This window comes from Pongo abelii, chromosome 21, assembly GCF_028885655.2.
Source record: "Pongo abelii isolate AG06213 chromosome 21, NHGRI_mPonAbe1-v2.0_pri, whole genome shotgun sequence".
Classification (NCBI taxonomy): domain Eukaryota; kingdom Metazoa; phylum Chordata; class Mammalia; order Primates; family Hominidae; genus Pongo; species Pongo abelii.
The window spans coordinates 50,031,620-50,055,345 of NC_072006.2; the positions used below are offsets into that span (position 1 = coordinate 50,031,620).

The 23,726-nt window shown below is 44.7% G+C and overlaps 1 protein-coding gene and 1 non-coding gene across 37 annotated transcripts in view; one reads left to right on the top strand and one right to left on the bottom strand.

Moving 5' to 3' along the window:
* The window catches only part of LOC100451322 (protein WFDC10B), a 93,261-nt gene that overhangs the window by 60,606 nt on the left and 8,929 nt on the right, over positions 1-23,726 (bottom strand). For 10 of the 36 annotated variants that reach the window (XM_054541818.2, XM_002830359.5, XM_054541848.2 and 7 more), the window contains one exon: positions 4,808-4,847. In XM_054541818.2, coding sequence (XP_054397793.1) covers positions 4,808-4,847 — 40 coding nt within the window. Of the gene's footprint in view, positions 1-4,807; positions 4,848-15,027; positions 15,258-16,221; positions 16,408-17,855; positions 17,991-21,171; positions 21,450-21,471; positions 21,939-22,232; positions 23,725-23,726 lie in introns of those variants that run through there. The other 26 variants (XM_054541838.2, XM_054541834.2, XM_054541832.2 and 23 more) reach the window with 12 other exon arrangements.
* LOC112130414 (U6atac minor spliceosomal RNA) lies at positions 19,467-19,592 on the top strand. Its single transcript, XR_002912686.1, has one exon. It is a non-coding gene; the product is annotated as a U6atac minor spliceosomal RNA (small nuclear RNA).

Consider the following 23,726-nt stretch of genomic DNA (forward strand, 5'->3'; position numbering starts at 1 on the left):
CATTAGAGGCTATTATGGAAAACTACACATCAACAAATTGGAAAACTAAAAAGATAATTTGACACCTACAACTTACCAAAATTGAATCATAAAGAAACAGAAATCTTAAACAGGCCAACTATGAGTAATGAGATGAAAGCAGAAATTAAACGTATCTCTTTAAAGAAAAGCATAGGACCTGATGGTTTTACTGCTGAATTCTACCAAATATTTAAAGAAGAATTAATACAAATTCTACTCAAATTATTCTAAAACATTGAAGAGGGAATACTTCCAAACTCATTCTACAAGGCAAGAAGTACCCTGTGGCCAGGCACGGTGGCTCACACCTGTAATCCCAGCACTTTGGGAGACTAAGAGACCAAGGCAGGTGGATGACTTGAGGCCAGGAGTTCAAGACCAGCCTGGCCAACATGGGGAAACCCTGTCTCTACTAAAAATACAAAAATTAGCCAGGGTGGTGGTGCATGCCTGTAATCCTAGCTACTCAGGAGGCCAAGGCATAAGGATCGCTTGAACCCAGGAGGTAGAGGCAGCAATGAGCCAAGATCGTGCCACTGCACTCCAGCCTGGACAACAGGGCGAGACTCTGTCTCAAAAAAAAGATCATTCACCATGATCAAATGGGATTCATCCCCAGATGCAAGGATAGTTCAACATTTACAAATCAATAAGTGTAATACACCCCATCAACAGAAGCAATAGAGCCATATGATCATTTCAGTAGATGGTGAAAGAGCATTTGATAAAATTCAACATTCCTTCATGATAAAATTCTCAAGAAATTGGATATAGAAAGAACATACCTCAATGCAATAAAGGCCATAAGTGACAAGCACATAGCTAATATCATACGGAATGGGGAAAAACTGAAAGCCCTTTCCACTAAGGTCTGAAACAAGATAATGATGCCACTTTCACCACTGTTATTCAACATAGTACTGGAAATCCTAGCCAGAGCAATTAGGCAAGAGAAAGAAATAAAGGGCATCCAAGTTGGAAAGGAAGAAGTCAAATTAGCCTTGGACACACATGACATGATCTTATATTTAGAAAAACCTACCCCACCAAAAAATTCTTAGAACTAATCAACAAATTTAGTTAAATTGCAGGATACAAAATCAACATGCAAAAATCAGTAGTGTTTCTATATGCTAACAATAATCAATCTGAAAAAGAAACCAAGAAAGCAATCTCCTTTACAATAGCTATAAAAAAAAAAAAAAAAACCTAGGACTAAATTAATTAGAAGACTTCCACAAGGAAAACTATAAAATACTAATGAAAGAAACTGAAGAGGACACCAAAAAATGGAAAGATATCCCATGCTCATAGGTCAGAAGAATTAATATTGTTAAAATGCCCATAATATCCAAAGTGACCTTCAGATTCAATACAATCTCTATTAAAATATCAATGGCATTCTTCACATAAACAGGAAAAAAAATTCTAAAATTTGTATGGAACGACAAAAGACCCCGAATAGCTAAAGCAATCCTGAGCAAAAACAACAAAGCTGGAGGTATCATACTATCTGAATTCAAATTATACAACAAAGCTATAGTAACTAAAACAAAGCTATAGTAACCAAAACAGCATGGTATTGGCACAAAAACAGACACATAGACCAATGGAATAGAATAAAAAACCCAGAAATCAATGCATGCACATACAGACAACTCATTTTTTTTTTTTTTTTTTGAGACGGAGTCTTGCTTTGTCACCCTGGCTGGAGTTCAGTGGCGTGAACTCAGCTCACTGCAAGCTCTTCCTCCCGGGTTCACGCAATTTTCCTGCCTCAGCCTCCCCAGCAGCTGGGACTACAGGTGCACGCCACTATGCCCGGCTAATTTTTTTGAGACAACTCATTTTTGACAAAGGTGCCAAGAACATATATTGAGGAAAGGACAGTCTTGTTAATAAATGGTGCTGAGAAAGCGGGATATCTATATGCAGAAGAATGAAACTAGATTGCAATCTTTTACTGTATGCAAAAATCAAATAAAAATTGATTAAATACTGAAATCTAATGCCTGAAACTACAAAACTACTAGAAGAAAACATTAGTCAGGACATTGGTCTTGGGAAAGATTTTCTGGGTAAGACCTCAAAAGCACAAGCAACAGAAGCAAAAACAAACAAATGGGATTACATCATTACAAAGTTTCTACAGCCAGGCGCAGTGGCTCACGCCTGTAATCTCAGCACTTTGGGAGGCTGAGGCAGGTGGATCACCTGAGGTCAGGAGTTTGAGACCAGCCTGGCCAACATGGTGAAACCCCATCTCTACTTAAAATACAAAAAATTAGCTGGGTGTGGTGGTACGCAACTATAATCCCAGCTACTCGGGAGGCTGAGGCAGGACAGTCGCTTGAACCCGGGAGGTGGAGGTTGCAGTGAGTCGAGATCATGACATTGCACTCCAGACTGGGGGGACAAAAGCAAGACTTTGTCTCAAAAAAAAAAAAAAAAAAAGTTTCTGCATGGCAAAGGCCAGTTGCCTTTAATCCCCTGTAATCCCCACACTTTGGAGGCCAAGGCAGGCAGATCACCTGAACCTAAGGTGGAGAGTTTGAGACCAATCTGGGCAACATGGTGAAACCCTGTCTCCACTAAAAATATAAAAATCAGCCAGATGTGGTGGTGCACACCTGTAATCCCAGCTACTCGGGAGGCTGAGGCACAAGAATCACTTGAACCCAGGAGGTGGAAGTTTCAGTGAGCCGTGATTGCAGCACTGCATTCCAGCATGGGCAACAGAGTGAGACCCTGTCTCAAAAAAAAAAAAAGAAAGCTACAGGATGGAAGAAAATATTTCCAAACTACCTCATCAACAAGGGACTAGGCTATGTTCAGTGGCTCACACCTATAATCCCAGCACTTTGGGAGACAGAGGCGGGAGGATCACTTGAGGCCAGGAATTTGAGACCAGCCCGGGCATCATAGCAAGACCCTGTCTCTACAAAAAAAGGCAACAACAGGAATTAAAAATATATAAGAAACTCAAACAACTCAATACAAAAAAAAAAAAAAAAATCTGGCTGGCACAGTAGTTCTCGCCTATAATCCCAGCACAAGGCCAAGGCAGGTGGATCACTTGAGGCCAGGAGTTTGAGACCAGCCTGGCCAACATGGCGAAACCCTCTCTGTACTAAAAATATAAAAATTAGCCAGATGTGGTGGTGCATTCTGTAATCCCTGCTACTTGGGAGGCTGAGGCAGGAGAATCACTTGAACCCAGGAGGCAGAGGGCAGAGTTTGCAGTGAGCTGAGACTGGGCCACTGCACTCCAGTCTGGGCAACAGAGCAAGACTCTGTCTCAAAAAATATATATATATGTGTATATATACATACATATATACGTGTGTATACACATATATATACATACATATATACGTGTGTAGACACATATACACACATATATATGTGTGTAGACACATATATATACACACATATATACGTGTGTAGACACATATATACACACATATATACGTGTGTAGACACATATATACACACATATATACGTGTGTATACACATATATACACACACATATATGTGTGTATACACATATATACACATACATATATGTGTGTATACACATACATATATGTGTGTATACACATACATATATGTGTGTATACACATACATATATGTGTGTATACACATACATATATGTGTGTATACACACATATACACACACATATACACACATATATGTGTGTATACACACATATATACGTGTATACACACATATATACACACATATACACACACATACGTGTGTGTATACACACATACACACACATACGTGTGTGTATACACACATACACACACATACGTGTGTGTATACACACATACACACACACATACGTGTGTGTATACACACATACACACACACATATGTGTGTATACACATATAAACACATATATGTGTGTATACACATATATATACATACATATGTATATATACACATATATACACATATATACACATACATATGCATGTATACGCATATATATACACATATATGCGTATATATGCATATATGTATGTGTATATATGTGTATATATACGCATATATGTATGCGTATATATGCATATATATGCGTATATACATCTGTATATATATACACATATACACGTATATATATATACAGATATATACACGTATATATATATACAGATATATATATATACACATATATATATATATATCTCAAATAAAGAGACATTCTTGGGCAAAGGGGATTTGTCCCAATGGTCTTGACAGTGCCACAAATCATTTTAACATTTTGGGTATAGCCAGAACCATCCTAGTGGTCTGAAACACAAAAGTGAGGCCCAGACTGCTTAGGGAGATCAGGCTGGGTGCCAGAAATTAAGAGGATAGGAGCCAGAGACAGGTAAGCAGAAAGTTTACAAGAAAAAAAAATGGAAGATGAACAAAGACCCTAGGCCTCTGCCAGGTGGGCTGTGAGAGAAGAGGTTTCAAAAGAGAACGAACTTAAGATGACATTCTTACAGACAGACCCCTGGCCATTGCAGAAGCATTTCTGGGCTCCTTGGCGCCCCCCAGTCCAGGAGGCACTGCAGGACACAGGAGGCCTTGGAGCTCACGGGCACCAGAGCCCAGGCTTCCATGTAACTGAGATACGATCTGGCACTGCAGTCCTCAAGGTCTTGGAGAGGCCCTCCGACCCCCGGTTCCAGCCCTGGGACACAATTGCCCTGCTACATGCTTCCTTTCTATAATTAAAGAAGGAAACCCTCAGGGCACCCCACTCACCTCTCTCACCCCACTCACCTCTTGCCAGGGACCAGGTACGAGGGTGGGTGTCCTCTTCCTGAAAAAGAAAGGCTTAGATGAAGCAGTCCCTTGTGAAACAGGCAGCCATTAGCACCAGGGCCCAGCCTAGGTGAGAACTCTTAGGCCCTGCCTGGCAGCCCACAGCCAGGCATGGTTGAGATACCAAGTTACTCTACAGATGTTGTCTTTTTTTTTTTTTGAGTCAGAGTCTCACTCTGTTGCCCAGGCTGGAGTGCAGTAGCGTGATCTCGGCTCACTGCAACCTCTGCCTCCCAGGTTCAAGCAATTCTCCTGCCTCGGCCTCCAGAGTAGCTGGGATTACAGGCGCCCACCACCAAGCCCAGCTAATTTTTGTGGGGGTTTTTTGGGGTTTTTTGTTTTTGTTTTTGAGACAGAGTCTGGCTCTGTCGCCCAGGCTGGAGTGCAGTGGCGCGATCTCCGCTCACTGCAAGCTCCGCCTCCCAGCTTCACGCCACTCTCCTGCCTCAGCCTCCCAAGTAGCTAAGACTACAGGTGCCCACCACCACACCTGGCTAATTTTTTTTTTGTATTTTTTGTAGAGACGGGGTTTCACCTTGTTAGCCAGGATAGTCTCAATCTCCTGACCTCGTGATCCGCCCACCTCAGCCTCCCAAAGTGCTGGGATTACAGGCTTGAGCCACTGCACCCGGCCAATTTTTGTATTTTTAGTAGAGACGGGGTTTCACTATGTTGGCCAGGCTAGTCTCAAACTCCTGACCTCAGGTGATCCACCCGCCTCGGCCTCCCAAAATGCTGGGATTACAGACATGAGCCACCGTACCCGGCCTGCATTTTTTTTTTTAAGCATTAGGTTGGTGAAAAAATATTTTGATTTTTTTTAAAACAAGCAAGTATTACTTTTCTGATCTTTTAAAACTGATTGGATGAAAAAATGGAAAATGTAACATAAGAAGTGTCAGGTCTCTGAGCCCAAGCTAAGCCATCATATCCCCTGTGACCTGCACGTACACATCCAGATGGCCGGTTCCTGCCTTAACTGATGACATTCCACCACAAAACAAGTGAAAATGCCCTGTTCCTGCCTTAACTGATGACATTGTCTTGTGAAATTCCTATTCCTGGCTCATCCTGTCTCAAAAAGCTCCCCTACTGAGCACCTTGTGACCCCCCCACTCTGCCCTCCAGAGAACAACTCCCCTTTGACTGTAATTTTCCTTTATCTACCCAAATCCTATAAAACGGCCCCATCCTTATCTCCCTTCACTGACTCTCTTTTCAGACTCAGCCCGCCTGCACCCAGGTGAAATAAACAACCATGTTGCTCACACAAAGCCTGTTTGGTGGTCTCTTCACACGGACGCGCATGAAAAGAATACTTTAAAAAAAAAAAAAAAGCAGCATCAGCACCACCTGGAAGCTTGTTATTTATACAGAATCTCAGACCCACCTGAAACCTACTGCATTGGAATTTGCATTTTAACAACTCTGGTGATTTGTTTTCTCATTTCACAAGTTGTAGTCTGTGAAAAATCAGGAGCTCAGGAAAGGAGATCTACTTCCCTGGCTACTGCGAATCAAGGTTTCTTCTGCATCTACGACTGACTGCTACCCATAAAATGTGAAATACCCTCATCAGGAATCTATATGGCTCTAAAGACTCATAGTGAGATGTTAAGTATCCCTTTCTCCTTCCTAATAGCAGCCTATTTCCTTTCAAGGAATTCTCTTCCCCTGTTCTATGTCTTGTTGTGAGGGTTAATTTCAGGTGCCTGCTAACCCAAACAAGCCAGAGAAGCAATTCTTTTCTCTAGGTTCTCAACCAGGGGTGTTTTTGCCCCCCAGGGGACATTTTGGCAACATCTGGAAACATATTTGTTTGTGACAAATGACAGGGAGAGATACTGGCATCTAGTGAAAAGCAGCCGGGGCTGCTGCTAAACATCATGTAGTACCCAGGACGGCCCCTCACAGCAATTATCCAGCCCAAAATATTAATAGGACCAAGGCTGTGAACCCCTGAATGAGTAATTACATATATTCTCCCTCTTTCAGGAAGTCTCAATCTTGAGAGAAGGGGGAAAGAGAAATAGAACATCGCTGTCACAGCAGCGTCACTGTGACCCAACTCTTCCCGCCTAGATGACCTGCTTCCTCTCTCTTGACCTTCCAGAGTGCTGTCAATTCCCTACCATGGAGCCCTAGCTTTGCATAAATCATACGAGCCCAAATTTCCTTCCAGCTCACTGTCATTTGCCCAAGTTAGCCAATATCTTTCTGTTGATGGTAACCAAGAACCCTTACGCCCAACCATCCAGTTAGAGGAGGGCTCCATTCCAGGGCAGGGCAGGCTTACCCAGCTGCTAGGCTAAGCACACACTTCAAGCATCAGCAAGTAACTGACAAGTTCAGCTTGAATGAACTTAACCAGAATTTGCAGTCAAGAAAACTAGAAAGAAACTATTTTAATTTCAGTATAAATGTTTCATTTTGCATCAAGTGATTTAAACAGTTCATTATTTGGGACCCTGATGTTCTGGGCCATCAGGTGGGGCAGGCTCACTCTGGTTTTGAGTTTCAGTGCTAAGAAGGAAGAGGAAAACAAGAGAGAGAAGAGATCGAGTTGTTTATATTATCTGGCTTCAGGTGAGAGAGTACTGGAATGAGAAGCCTATGTTTAAAGGAAAAAAATATTAAAACTGGGAAAGTATTGAACATGGAAAGATGTAACCTATACAGTGAAGTACAGCACAATGGAAGAACCTAAAAATTAAAACCAAGAATACATACATATATTTCTTGATATATATATATCAAGAAATAGCAATCTATCTGCAAGTCGAAAAGTGTTGCAGAAGGAATGGAGGCTTTGTCATCGAATACACCTGCTGGTTTAACCAACCTAAGATTGAAAGTAAAAGCCTTAGCCTGGGAAACATAGCGAGACCCCATCTCTGCAAAAACTGAAAAATTAGCCAGGTGTGGTGGTGCATGCCTGTGGTCCCAGCTACTTCGGAGGCTGAGGTAGAAGGATTGCTTGAGCCCAGGAAGTCAAGGCAGCAGTGGGCCATGTTTGAGCCACTGCGCTCCAGCCTGGGTGACAGAGTAAGACCCTGTCTCAGAAAAAAAAAAAGAAAGAATGTAAAAGCCTTTGAAGCCATTTGGCAAAGATCATGGAAAACAGGGCAAGCAATAGCTATAGAGTTCCAGAGCCATGTTAAATATAATAAATAAGTAAATATTTAAACATTGAATACCTTAACAATTAAAAATCATATCTATCTATTATATTGTTGAATGACAAAAGCTTATCACAGGATGATTCTACCCATATCGACATTTGCATATATGCATAAAGCAAGTCTGGAAGGACCTTCACAAGCATGTTAACAATGGTCACCTATGGGTAGGGAGATCTTCTTTGAATTTTTTTTTTTTTTTTTTTTTTTTTTGGTGCATTAGCAATCTTGATGGTTTCAAATGTCATCACCAGGGAATGATAGATGCTGTGGCCTACTTAGGGTGGAGGGCAATAGGAAAGTGAAGATTGAAAAACTACCTATCTGATATTATGCTGATTACCTGGGTGACAAAATTTTCTGTACACCAAATCCCCAAGACACACAATTAGTGCGTGTAACAAACCTGCATATGAATCCCTTTAAAGTAAAATACAAGTTGAAAGGAAAAAAATAAAACCTCTTCAACCATCTTTCAGATAGCAATTTTTTTCATTGCTTCTTCAGTGTACACAAATATTCTTTTACATCATTCACACTTCTTTGAACTTTTCTGTACTGTTTAAATATCTCAATAATGTCTATGCATCCTATTTTAAAAACAACAACAACAAATTAAAAAATAAAAAGGAGAAGGAGGAAGGTGAGGAGGAGAAAAAGAATAACAAAAAAGACTTGTGATCCTAAGCATATAGACAGCTCAGAAATTGCAGGAAAGCTGAAAAACAAGAGAAAGGTAAAGGAAGAATGATCATTAATAATATTACTAAATTGGGCCAGGCACAGTGGCTCACGCCGGTAATCCCAGCACTTTGGGAGGCCGAGGCTGGTGGATCATTTAAGGTCAGGAGTTCGAGACCAACCTGGCCAACATGGTGAAACCCTGTCTCTACTAAAAATACAAAAATTAGCTGGGTGTGGTGGCTAATGGTGGGTGTAATCCCAGCTACTTGCAAGGCTGAGGCTGGAGAATCGCTTGAACCCAGGGGGCAGAGGTTGCAATGAGCCAAGATCACACCATTGCACTCCAGCCTGGGCGACAAATCTCTGTCTCAAAAAAAAAAAAAAAAATTACTGAATTGGGCTACAGATTCTTAGAGCTGCTGATGGGACTTTCATGAACTTCTAATTCAGAGATCCCCAAACCAGACCACACATTAGAATTCCCTGAGGGCTTTTTTAAAATATTGCTCTGAATAAACACATAAGCAGTTCCCTTGGCCCAACCCATCTTTGACCTACTGAATCAAAATATCTGGAATGGGACTGGGGAATCTGCACATTGACCAGCCCGCACAAGGATCTAAAACCAGCCCCTGGCAACCACAAATGTACTTTCTGTCTCTAAGGATTTGCCTATTCTAGATGTTCCATGTAAATGGAATTATATGGCCTTTTGTGACTGGCTTCTGTCACTTAGCATGTTTTCAAGGTCCATTCATGTTATAGAATGTATTGGTACTTCATTCCTTTTTATGGCTGAATTAATATTTCATTGTATTGATATAATACATTTTGTCTCTCCATTCACCAATTGATAGATATTTGAGTTGCTTCCACCTGTTGGCTATTGTCCACCTGTTTCTATTTCTATGAACATTTGTTCACAAGTTTTTGCTTGAACATCTAGGGGTTTTGTTTGTTTGGTTTGGGTTTGGGTTTTTTTTTTTTTTTTTTTTCAGAGGCAGGGTCTGTCACCCAGGCAGGAGCGCAGTAGCACCTTCTTAGCTCACTGCAGCCTTGTATTCCTGGGCTCAACTAATCCTCCCACCTCAGCCTCTTTAGTAGCTAGAACTACAGTTATGATGCCACCACACCCTGGTTATTTTTTTAATTATTCTGTAGAGACAAGGGTCTCACTATGTTGCCCAGGCTGGTGTTAAACTCATGTTCTCAAGCGATCCTTCCACCCCAGCTTCCCAAAGTACTGGGGTTACAGGTGTGAGCCATCACACCTGGCCATTGGATACCTGTTTTTAGTTCTTTTGGGTATATACCTAAGAGTGAAATTGCTGGGTCATATGGTAATTCCACATTTAACTTATCGAGAAACCATCAAACTTTTTAGGGTTTTTTTTTTTTTTTTTGAGATGGGGTCTTGCTCTGTTGCCCAGGCCAGAGTGCAGTGGCACAATCATAGCCCACTGCAGCCTCAATCTCCTGAGCTCCAGTGATCTTCCCACCTCAGCCTCCCAAGTAGCTGGGACTATAAGCACATGTCACTACACCTGACTGACTGTTGTTTTTTTTTTAAGTAGAGACAAGATTTTGCTATGTTGCTCAGGCTGGTCTTGAACTCCTGAGCTGAAGCAGTCCTCCCACATCAGTCTCCCAAAGTGCTGACATTACAGGCATGAGCCACTGTGCCCAGACCACTGTTTAGTTTTTTAATGTGGCTACTAAAAAACTTGAAATTACATACATGGCTTGCATTATGTTTCTATGAAAGAGTGCTGCTCTGGATGCTTCTTTCTGCCCAAGTATTCTACTGGAACTTACCTCTCATTTACATTTGCCCTCAGCTGCTTCCAAACAAGACTCAAGGAGGAACTTAATACTATAAAACAGCCAGGTGCAGTGGCTCACCTGTAACCCCAGCACTTTGAGAGGCCAAGGCAGCTGGATCATTTGAGGCCAGGAGTTAGAGACCAGCCTGGCCAACTTGGTGAAACACTGTCTCTACAAAAAATACAAAAATTAGCTGGGCGTGGTGGTGCGCACCTGTAGTCCCAGCTACTTAGGGAGCTGAGGCAGGAGGATCACTTGAACCTGGGAGGTCGAGGCTGCAGTGAGCATGATTGCACCACTGTACTCCAGCTTGGGAGACAGAGTGAGACCCTGTCACAAAAAACAACAACAGAAAATAAAATACTACAAAACAAGTTACATGAAAATGAAAGTCTTTAAACCAAGAGTGAAAAAAAGTAGGGGGTCCAGGCACAGTGGCTCACACCTGTAATCCCAACACTTTGGGAGGCCAAGGCATGCAGATCATGAGATCAAGAGATCGAGACCATCCTGGCCAACATGGTGAAACCCCATTTCTACTAAAACTACAAAAGTTAGCTGGGTGTGGTGGTGGGTGCCTGTAGTCTCACCTACTCAGGAGGCTGAGGCAGGAGAATCGCTTGAACCTGGAAGGTGGAGGTTGCAGTGAGCCAAGATCGCACCACTGCACTCCAGCCTGGTGACAGAGCCAGACTCTGTCTCAAAAAAAAAAAAAAAAAAAAAGGTGGGGGAGGACAAGTAATAAAAGAGGGTGGCAAAAAGGATCAATTTTGTCAGAAAAACTGAATAACAACAGCTAACATTTACTGAGTGTGTGCTTTGTGCCAGGCTCTGTTAAGTGCTTTCTTTATCATCTTTTTTTTTTAGACAGAGTCTCCCTCTGTGGCCTAGGCGGGAGTGCAGTGGCGCGATCTCAGCTCACTGCAGCCTCCAAATCCTGGGTTCAAGCGAGTCTCCTGCTTCAGCCTCCTGAGTAGCTGGGACTACAAGCATCCACCACCATGCCCAGCTAATTCTTGTATTTTTAGTAGAGACGAGGTTTCACCATGTTGGCCAGGGTGGTCTCGAACTCCTGGCCTCAGGTGATCGACCCACCTCGGCCTCCCAAAGTGCTGGGATTACAGGTATGAGCCACTGCACCTGGCCAGTGCTTTCTTTATAATGGACTCTTCACGCCAATTCTATGAGGTAGGTGGTGTGGTAATGTTATTATACGCACAAAGCTAATAAGCAGCGGAAGAGTATAGATTCAGACCCAGGCCTTACTCCAAAACCTGAGCTCTTGGCACCCTGGTAGCCAATGCGAAGATGGAAACATCATCAGCTCTAGAAAGCCCCTACCACAGAGGCTGGCAAGACAGACGATGCCCTGTAAGTTATTTCCCTGCCTATTCTCACACTAACTCAGAGAGATAAACTTTTTCTTGATCTTGAGCTCCACAAGGAATTTGACCCTGTGGCTTTGTATAAGAAACACTAATACGACATAGTGGGTAATGTCCCCCAGATCAATGTTACCAGAAATGAAGCAGCATGCCACATCATATGAAAACGGAGGGCATAATGTTAGGTCTTTATGAAGTGCAGTTCAGTCCGGATCCAAGAGCTCAGACAGCTGATAGCAAGCTTTCACTTTATCTTTTAGAATGCCCTTTTGAGTCTCTTGCCTGGAAATGGTCTATGACAGACTTTTGCTGTCCTCTGGTGGGCAGAGCATGAAGCACCCAGCAAAGAATTCTTTCCAGTCACATGGCCTCTTCTTTGTTTATATTGCTGAATCTATAGGAAGCTGGGCTTCTCCACACAATCCCTTGAGGAGAAGGCTTAACTTGTATATGAAAGGAAAGACATCTCTCCCAACTCAAGAGCAACTCACTGCCAGGATACACTCTGGGCCTCCTGCCTTCCTCACCCCACTTACGCGCCTTACCAACATCATGCCCCGCAGGAGCAGTGGAGGCTGCAGGGGCCCATGGTATTGCTGGGGCCAAGGGCACATGGGGAGTCTGAGATTTCTACAACCAGATGGTCAAGAAGCAGGGTGGAGAAGGGAGGAGCTGCGTGGTTCTGGTCAAAGAACAAGTCTTTCTTAGCCTACACTGGAGCCCCAGACATTCCTGCCCATGATGAGGAAGCTGAGGAGCAGGGCGGGGAAGGAGGATGGCTTTTCAACCTGGTCAGAGGCTAATTTTGGGGTGCAAGGTGAGAGAGTAGGATCACGGTCCACTGAGATCTGCTCCCGGGTCATTTCCACCCCAGGACCAAGGCTGAAATGGACTTAAACCCTGAGGAAGGAAAGGTTCTAACGGCTTCTTTAGTTCAGGGTCCAACAGTAGAGAAAGCTGCCCAGAAAGACCTGGGGGTGGGAATTTGGCTCCAGCTCAGCCTTTGACCTCCAGGTTTCAAATTTAACCCTTCAGCACTCTCTCGCTCTCGCTCTCCAAATTTAACCCTTCAGCACTCTCTCTCATCTCTATCTCTCTCTCATCTCCATCTCTATCTCTCTATACATCTGTCTCTCTCTCTATCTCTATCTCTCTCGACGTTGCTACCTGTAAGCAGGTCAGCAGCTCCCTCTGGAAAGGGTGAGCTTCCAGACAAGGAGCAAAGGTCTGCAAGGAGCAGCTCTCCCATTGCTCAGCCTGAGCTGTGCCTGGGGCTCACATCTGTCTCTCCAGTCCCACTCTCCACCCTGACAGAACATCATTCTGCAATATTAGAGGATTCCCAGACTGTTGTTTTTCATTGAAAGTTCTACCATACTGATGATTTTTTTTTTTTTTTTGAGACGGAGTTTCGCTCGTCACCCGGGCTGGAGTGCAATGGCAGGATCTCAGCTCACTTGGAACTTCCACCTCCCAGGTTCAAGCAATTCTCCTGCCTCAGCCTCCCAAGTAGCTGGGATTACAGGCATGCACCACCACGCCTGGCTAATTTTTATATTTTTAGTAGAGACAGGGTTTCACCATGTTGGCCAGGCTGGTCTCGAACTCCTGACCTCAAGTGATCTGCCTGCCTTGGCCTCCGAAAATGTTGGGATTACAGGCGTGAGCCACTGCACCCGACCACTGCTGAGTGTTTGTGACTTCTCCCCCTTGTTTTCATCCTGGCATGTGAAATTCTGGTTTCTACCTGGTTCAGAACATTTACCTCTTTTGAGTGGAGTAGACATGTCAATGTTGCCTGATCTGAAAAAGAGTGGCTGGCATGAACCTCGCAGTGGCCAACCCAGGAACATCCATGACTCCAGGATCATGTTGTAGGGAACTGGGAAGGGCCAGTGTCTGTGTGATGGGCTGCTGAACATTTTGGCAGATCCCTCTTCCACTGTTTTATCATTTTGTTGTTTATTTAAAAACTCGAATACATGCACATAGTTTTTTTAAAAATCATTATATCATCACACCACCACACCCGGCTAATTTTTGTATTTTTAGTAGAGACAGGGTTTCTACTAAAATAGTCAAAGGCACAGCTACTCAGAAGGCTGAGGTACGAGAATTGCTTGAACCTAGGAGGCGGAGGTTGCCGTGAGCGGAGATCGCGCCCCTGCACTCCAGCCTAGGCGACAGAGCGAGATTTCGTCTCAAAAAAAAAAAAAAAGATAACTAGTTAAATAAATTACCCATTTCATAGAGTTCTATTAAAAGAATATACCTGATGACATGAAAGATCTCCAAGATACACAGTATAATCCATTTCATATAAATAAAAAACATAACTTTAAAAAATTATCTTGGTCCCAAGAACCTAGGGACGTCCCCTCCCTAAAATAAAGCTACCTGGAGGGGACAAACTGCTTGTCTTGGAGCCAAAGGCTGGCCCTCAAGGAAGGAGGTCCAAGGTGGGAACATTCCAACAACTATAAGAAACTAGCCACTCGGCTGGGCACAGTGGCTCACGCCTGTAATCCCAGCACTTTGGGAGGCCAAGGCAGGCAGATCACCTGAGGTCAGGAGTTCAAGACAAGCCTGGCCATCATGGTGAAACCCCATCTCTACTAAAAATACAAAAATTAGTCAGGCATGGTAGCGCGCCTGTAGTCCCAACTACTCGAGAGACTGAGGGAGGAGAATCACTTGAACCCGAGAGGCAGAGGTTGCAGTGAGCCGAGATTGCGCCACTGCACTCCAGCCTGGGCAACAGAGTGAAACTACATCTCAAAAAAAAAAAAAAACAAAACTAGCCACTCACCCTTGTTCCACCCTCAACCCACATTCTCCAATAAAAGAAAGAAGGTCAGCAGGTCTAAAAGAGACTGACCTCCACCCCCACCAGGGCTTGAGAAAGACATCTATGGCAAGTCACTCTCAGTTTAGTTTCCACCCAACTCTTCCCTAGCCACACCCAACCAAAACCCATTTTCAGTGTCCTCACAAAGAATGGATTACCCATCTGTCCTAAATATGTAAATCGTACAATCCCACAGGCACACACATACCCTCTGGTTCTCCCATATCATCTGAGCCCTCAAACAGCACAAACAAGAGGTCAGCACCAGCCTTTATTGGGAAAGAGAAGCACCACACACCCACTGCCCAATCCAGGGCTATTTCCCATGCTCTGGTCAGTGGCAGGAGGAGAAGCAGAGCAGAGAGGGCCATGAGTGCCCCTGGAAATGTCACAAGCCCCAGGATGTCACCCTCTTGACTGCCAGGAAAAGCTTCCAGAATTACCAAAGAAGCTCCAGACAAATCAGCACAGCTAGGGCACCGGGATCTCTGCAAGTAGAAGAAACATCAAGTCACAGCTGTGCCCTCCTGGCTTCAGCTACCCAAAATGTTTTCCCTCCACCCTAGGAAAGCTTGGCCTATATTGCTCTCAAAAGTCTTAAATGGCTCCTTGCTTCCCAGACAATCCAATCCAAACTGGCACTGCAGGCTTTTATTATTCAGATGTCAACCTTATATCTCCCGTTATAAAAAACTGGAATTATGGTCGGGCACAGTGGCTCATGCCTGTAATCCCAGCACTTTGGGAGGCCAAGGCAGGTGGATAACCTGAGATCAGGAGCTCAAGACCAGCCTGGCCAACATGGTAAAACACTGTCTCTACTAAAAATACAAAAATCAGCTAGGTATGATGGCAGGCGCCTGTAATCCCAGCCTTGGGAGGCTGAGGCAGGAGAATTGCTTGAACCCAGGAGGCAGAGGTTGCAGTGAGTCGAGACTGTGCCATTGCACTCCAGCTTGGGTGACAAGAGTGAAACTCCATCTCAAAAAAAAAAAAACTAGAGATACGTCTGTTCCTTTACCCACCCTGCCCCCACTCCTCACCTCCCAAACATATCCCACACATTCCCACCCTGTGTTCCTTTGCCAGCAATCACCAGATTGCCTGTCTGGCATGTCCCTGTGCTATCCTCCCTTTGTCGCATCTGCCTAGCCTTAAGCGCCTCAATCAAATCCCACCTCTCCCACAGAGACCTTCCCAGGGAGCCACACCTGGGAACAGGTGTAAGCCTGTACTGTTTATATGAGGGTTCTCATCTGGGACACAGGTTCACCACACCTGAGAACAGGTGTAAGCCTGTACTGTTTGTATGAGGGTTTTCATCTGTGACATAGGTTCTTTCTCTCCAACTAGACTTTTCCTGACCTTCTGAAGTCCCCTTACCAGCACCTAAGCCAGTGCTTTGCACATAGCAGTTGTCTGTTGTTGTTGATGACAATGGACTGTACTCACCTAATTCAGAATCAGACCTCACAGTCCAGTTGGGGTTCGTGGTCAGTTTTGGGGGCAGGACTGGTGGGACACAGAAGCGGCCACAGCCTGACTTGCAACATTTTTCTCCAGCTTGACAATTCTCATCCATCACACAGCCAACAATGCACAGGCCCACCAGAACTTTTGGACAATCACCGCCCCGCCCTGTGGGAACAACAGGCACAGGAAAAGGGACAGGGCATCAGCTCTGCCATCTCCATGTTCCCATCTTGAACTTACACACAGAGGCGCTAGGTCAATCAACCCCTGACCCTCACTAGACCCAGCTAAACTGGCTGGGAAACCATGGCGCTGGAGGATCTCAGAATCTTTAGGAACCCAAGAGACCTCTGAGCCCAGAGTTTTCAAATGGTGCCCCAAAGGGAGTTCCCAAGAGGTAACTCAGGGATTGACACCTCTGCAGGTTTGGGGTGGGGGTGGGTGAAGTGTGGCAGGGGCAAGCCTCCCAGACCACTCCCCCTCCCCCTATGCTCTGGATTCATAGTGTCACTTCCTCACGGTGGCCTCCTCTGCCACCCTAGACAAGGTTTGATGTCCCTGCTTTGTGCTCCTGTAGAGCACCCTGTATGCTTCCTCTCATCAAACTTTATGATAATCCCTTATTTAAAAGGAATATGTCTATCTTCCCTGATGGGCTATAAGCTACATAAGGACAAGAGTCTGTCCTCAGCCTTGAGCACTGCCTGGGAATCTAAAGGGACTAAGACAGCACCAGGGTCAATGATTCTTTAATGTAGATCCACAGTGCCTGGCACTCAAAAATATTTGTTTTTTAAAAATGTTGAAGAAAAAAAGGCATTGGAACAGGAATGCTTTTATCTGTATACGTATATATATATGTTTCCAGCTGGGCGTGGTGGCTCACGCCTGTAATTCCAGCACTTTGGGAGGCCAAGACAGGCAGATCACGAGGTCAGGAGTTCAAGACCAGCCTGGTCAACATGATGAAACCCCGTCTCTACTAAAAATACAAAAATTAGCTGGGCATGGTGGCATGTGCCTGTAATCCCAGCTACTCAGAAGGCTGAGGCAGAAGAATTGCCTCAGAGGCAGAAGAAACCCTGGAGGCAGAGGTTTCAGTGAGCCAAGATCATGCCACTACACTCCAGCCTGGGGTACAGACCAAGACTCTGTCTCAAAAAAAAAAAAAAAAAAAAAAAAATATATATATATATATATATATATATATATATGTTTCCAACTAAGATTTCATTTGGGGCAGGGGAGAAGCTTTTTGTTAAAAATTAGATCTGAAAATCAGGATCTTGGGCAACTCACTTCATTTTACAGATAAACTTGGGCTCAAAAAGAAGAGTTTGCTTACCCAAGGTCACAAAGCAACACCTTAGCAGAATCAAGACCAAAAGCCACACTGTCTGTCTTCCAGCCCAAGTAGTTCCTACTGCCCCACAGTGCCTTCCCCCAGTTCTTTTAATGTTGACACAGCCCCTCGGCCCTAGAAGAAGGGGTTGCTTTGGGTTGGGGGACTAGAGGGACAGGAAGGATGAGATCTTAGCTCCTCCCAGGAAGGGAAAGAGAAGCACTCTTCTCAGGAAACACTCAAGGATTTCTTCCCAAAAGAGCCAACATACCTCCCTCAATGTCTCCAAGGCAGGTGCGGCCACAGCCGGTGCTGCAGCATTTATGCCCCTGGGGACAGGATGCATCCCCATCACACAGCTCCTCACACGGAAGGGGGTCAGCAGGACATTCACCACCAAACTCTGCTACAGAATCAAAGCATTGGAGCCCAGAGATGCTCACAATATGAAACATATTTTTCATTGTGTCCCATATGTATGTTTATACATAGTTATATATTTATATACATATATAATGTACATATTTATGTGTATCATGTATCTGCAATACATCTGATTTTTTTAAGACAGGGTCTCACTGTGTTGCCCAGACCAAAGTGCAGTGGCATAATCATAGCTCATTGCAGCCTCAAACTCCTGCATTCAAGGGATCCTCCCACCTCAGCCTCCTGAGCGGCTAGAACTACAGGCACATGCCACCATGCCTGGCTTATTTATTTATTTATTTTGTAGAGACAGGGTCTCAATGTATCACCCAGGCTAAAGTACAATGGCACAATCACAGCTCATTGTAGCCTGAAACTCCTGCACTCAAGGGATCCTCCCACCACAGCCTCCTGAGTACCTGGGACTACAGGCGAAAGCCACCAGGCCTGGGTAATTTTATTTATTTATTTTGTAGAGACAGAGTCTCACTATGTTCCCTAGGCTGATATCAAACTCCTGGCTCAAGTGATCCTGCCACCTGAGCCTCCCAAAGTGCCAGGATTACAGGCGTGAGCCACCCCATCCAGCCCACCCTGATATTTTATATTCTAGTTCTTCTTTTTCCTAATTGCTAAATTGCTTTCAGGACTCACAGTTTGAAAAACACTCTTCAGGTCTAACCCACTGTGGCCAGCATTCTCCCTGAATTCTCCCTGTGGCAGACATTTACAATGGTGGCCTCCAGTGAACTTTATCTCCTGGGATTCAGGCCCTTGTGTAGTCCCCTTCCATACCTACTCTGGGTTTGACCATCTGACTTACTTTGACCGATGGGACAATAGCAAATGTAATGTATGCAGAGGCTTGATAAGCACTTGCATACTGGGGCTTGTCCACTCAGAATACTTCCTCTTGGAAACCAGCTGCCATGCTATAAAGCAGCTTGAACTACGCTATGGGATGATGAGATGCCCCATGGAGACAGCACCTAGAAGAGAGGTCATCCTGGACGTTGTGGCTCCAGTTGAGCTCTCTGCTGAGCTCCCAGCTGAATGCAGCTAAATGAATGACCACAGCTACATCATGTGGGTATATGAACTGCCCAGCCAAGCTCAGGCAACCTACACAACTGTGAGAAAGAGTAACTATATTGCTTTAAGTCATGAAGTTTGGAGATGGTTTCTTATGCAGCAATAGATACTGGATACCAAGTTTATTCTGAAAGGCAACAGGTCCAGCTAAAATGATTTGTTTCCCCATACTCTCTTGCAACTAGGGGTGACCACAAACTAGGACATAAACTGGGAAACTTCTGTATTCCTGACACAGAGAATACCCCTTTCAAACTGTTCCCTCACTTCTTTCTTCTTCCAGACATTACACGGAGAGGCAGAGTAGCCTTCTCTCAATGAGGAGGCAACTCAGCATAATGAAATGGTCAAGAATTGCAAAGGGGTGTTATATGAAAGTAGAGAAGGTTAGCACTCCCCTCAACAAGGATGGAAGAGGCCCTTGGGCCTGACAACACGCATATGGTTCAAGCATTGCCACCTACTTTGTGGCATCTAACCATCGTCTTTTAAAATAAATAAATAATAAAATTTAAATGTTTAAAAAAAAAAAAAAGAATTGCAAAGGAGAAAGAAATAGTTTCATCCTTGTTAGCATCATGGAGCCACCATCCCAGCCTCAGGAATTCTTGTTATATGAGAAAAACAAACCCCTATATGATTAATTTTCTGTTGTGTGCAGCCAAACACATTCCCTATGAAAATAAACTCAGAGAAGGATCTTGCCCAGAACTACAGAGTGAGTCAGCAGCAAGGCAGGACAACACTCAACCTCTTGATTTGCGGTAAAGTACTTTTTCTACTACACTATCCTTAAAACATGCAGGCAACTGGCCAGGGCCCCAGGCGCAGGCACACCCAAAGAAGGCCACATCCAAACCAAACCAATTCACCATGACTCATTCGTCTTAGTGTTTATTTCAAGTTTCTTAAGTAAAGAGAAAGGTGACAGGCAATTAAAGATTTCGCAGAAAACCAAAGCAAGACTGGCCCAGTGCCTCTGAGTAGGAACAGGTAAGTATGATTGCATACAGCTGGCTCCGGGAAGTCTGCCGTGATGGAAAAAGCAAGTATTGGAATCCAAGGAGAATACATGCAGCTAAACAACCCAGGCTTAGTAACCCTGTATCCTGGGATTTTCCTGAACAGCCCCTATTTCAAATATCCTGTGCTATTGTGAGATCACATCAAAACTATGTGTCCTGATTTTTGACTCAGAAAATGTGGTCACTGTAACCACCAAATGCATCTCCCTGCACCTCCCCACCTGCTTGACAAACACTGAAATCCATTTAACAAGGAACAAAAGCCTTCTATCTCACAGCTGAGAAGGCCGGGAGTAAAAATCTCCCTGGTGGAAAAACCCGGTGACATAAACTTCTCATAAAATTATGCCATGTGCCCTAGAAACTGGGAGTGCCATACGTCCCACATTTCACCATTTTGCTGAGCTTGACCCTGAGATGACCAATGCTGGGAGCTCTCTGCTACTCTCTGCCCTCGTCCTCAAGACCAGGCATGGAGCACTTACCTCTGCCCTTTTCCAGGCCAGGCTTCCTGGAGGCCCAGAGGATCACAGCACCTCGCTTTTGACCAGTGCCCAGCAATGCCACCCAGTCTGACACCCTGCCTTATATGAATCCCTGCCACATGATCCCTTTCTCTCAGCTCTAACACCTGGAATTAATGGGGCCTCACTACCTCCAAGCCAGATTATGCTATCCTACTTAAGCTAGACAGCCTTTATACCTCCTTTTTTTTTTTTTTTTTTTTTTCCTGAGACAGGGTCTCGCTTTGTCACCCAGGCTGGGGTGCAGTGCCGCAATCGTGGCTTACTGCAGCCTCAAACTCTCTAATTCCTGGGTTCAAGCAATCCTCCAACCTCAGCCTCCTGAGTAGCTGAACTATAGGCACACACTACCAGGCCCAGCTAATTATTTTTATTTTTTATAGAGACAGGGTCTCACTATGTTGACTAGGCTTGTTTTGACCTTCTGGCCTCAAGCAATCCTCCTGCCTCAGCCTCCCAAAGTGCTGAGGTCACGGGCATGAGTTACCAAGCCTGGCCCTTTGTACCTTTTTATACTTACCTGAAATCTGGTTGGTCCTTTTCCTATCCCCAGAGACCTTACAAAAACCTGGTGGATGCCATTCTTTCAGGCAGGATCCTCTGTCTTTCACTGTCCTGGCTTTGCCATGCTAGGTAAGGTCAGTTCCTCATAAGACACACTCCCCAATCACCTCACAATTAGCTTACCAGGAATCAGGAAGAGAAATAGGAATGGTAGCCAGAATGGGGATGACGGTTCCCCACCCTCTATCGGCACCCATCCCAAGACTCTAAGCTATCACCAAAAAAGGAGTGAAGCTGAAGCCCAGGAAATACTCACCCACAGTCTGTCCTGCTGCCTCAGCTCCAACCTGCCACTATGTCTGAGAGAAAGATGCCAGTTGCTGTTGGAAAAGTAAAATTTCGGCACTTCTTAACCCAAGAAGGGCCCTCTGAGCTAACAAACTTACTCCCCTTCTCTTGTAAATAGAGAGACAGACAACCAGAGAGAGGGATTGGCCTGAGGTCAATGGTAGCAGAACTGAGTCACAAATCCCCAGCTCTGACATAAAGTCTCATGCCCTTTAAACCACATCATGGGCCTGGCTCAGTGGCTCATGCCTGTAATCCCAGCACTTTGGGAGGCCAAGGTGGGTGAAACACTTGAGGTTAGGAGTTCAAAACCAATCTGGCCAACATGGTGAAAACCTGTCTCTACTAAAAATACAAAAAAAAAAAAAAATAGCCAGGTGTGGTGGTGGGTGCCTGTAATCCCAGCTACTGGGGAGGCTGAGGCAGGAGAACTGCTTGAACCCGGGAGGCAGAGGTTGCAGTGAGCCAAGATCGCACCACTGCACTCCATCCCGGGTAACACAGCAAGACTCCATCTCAAACACACACATAGACACACACACACACACACACACACACACACACACATCATGATGATCCCCTACACTGCAGCAAGGATCACACAAAAACCAAGAAGCACTAGGACTCATTCCGCCCAGTTCCACCAAAAGAGAAGACCCAGTGGTAGATAGTTTTAGGGGTTAGGAAAAGTTATCCACCAGTGTGTAGGGAGTCTTCAAGACCACTTACTTCCAGGTTCAGTGATTCATTAGCAGGACTCAGTGTATAGTCATACCCATGGCTATGATTTATTACAGCAAAAGGACACAAAGAAAAATCATCAAAGGGAAAAGTCCAGAGGAAATCAGGTGCCGATTTTCAAGAGTCCTCCCAGTAGAGTCACAGGATGCACTTAATTCTTCCAGCATGGAATTGTGACATGTGTGAAGTGTTTTCTACTAGGGAAACTCATTAGACACTCACTGTGAAAGTTCTCTACTGGGGGCTGGTCACTTAGGCAACCCTCTGCCTAGCAAGTACCAAGATTCCAGACTCTCAGAAGGAAAGCAGATGTTCAGCCTAAACCACAATGTTTACACAAACAGTTTAGGCACAGTGAACCACTCTTATCAGTTAGAGTAGTACAAATACCCACAAAATCCAAGTTCCCAGAAGCCAGCCAAGGCCCAGCCTTGCCAGCAAGCCTTTTTAAGAAGAGCGGTCTCAGGCTTGTTATGTTAACTCTTTTCTGTACAACCTGCAGTGAGGTTTTAGAAAAGGGTCAGCCAGACACACAGGGAGGCCATGCCATCAAACCACATAAAAGATAATACATATGTGATAATAAGCAAAACAGAGGGTCACAGGGGATCTGGAGTGGTCGGTTTCATACAGTGGGGAGGTGAGCCATGAGGAGGCCCAGGAAGACAACTCTCAGGCCAGAATCAGAATCTTCACTCCAAAACCTCTTCCCCCAGGTTGCCCCTGTCTCAGTAAAGAACACCACCATCACCCAACTGCTCAAGCTGAATATCTACCACCCTTCTTGATACCCCGTCTCCCTCAATGCCTGCAGCCACTTACTTCTTCACCCAGTCCCATCAATTCTACCTTCACAAACATGTAAGCCTTCCATTTTTCTTTTTCGTTGTTGGTTTTGCGGGGGGGGGGGGTTTGTTTTGGATTTTTTTTTTTTTTTTTAATGGAGTTTCACTCTTGTTGCCCAGGCTGGAGTGCAGTGGCGCGATCTCGGCTCACTGCAACCTCCACCTTCTGGGTTCAAGCAATTCTTCTGCCTCTGCCTCCCGAGTAGCTGGGATTACAGATGCCCACCATCATGCCCGGCTAATTTTTGTATTTTTAGTAGAGATGGGGTTTCACCATGTTGGCCAGGCTGGTCTCAAACTCCTGACCTCGTGATCTGCCTGCATTGGCCTCCCAAAGTGCTGGGATTACAGGCGTGAGCCACTGCGCTCGGCCGCCTTCCATTTTTCTGTCTGCAGTATCTCCACCCCAGTCTAAGCCCCGATCATCTCTCCCAGCCTGTCACAATAGCCTCCTAACTGGTCTTCCATCTTCTACACTTGCCCCCATCCAGTCTTCATATACCAGCAGAGTGGTCTTTTTAAAATGAAAACTGGACAAGGCCTCTCCTGCTTTTAAACCCCCTCAAAGGCTTCCTATTGCACTTAGAATAAAGCCTAAGAGAGAAGCCCTGAAGACCCCCCAAAGTCTGGGCCCTGC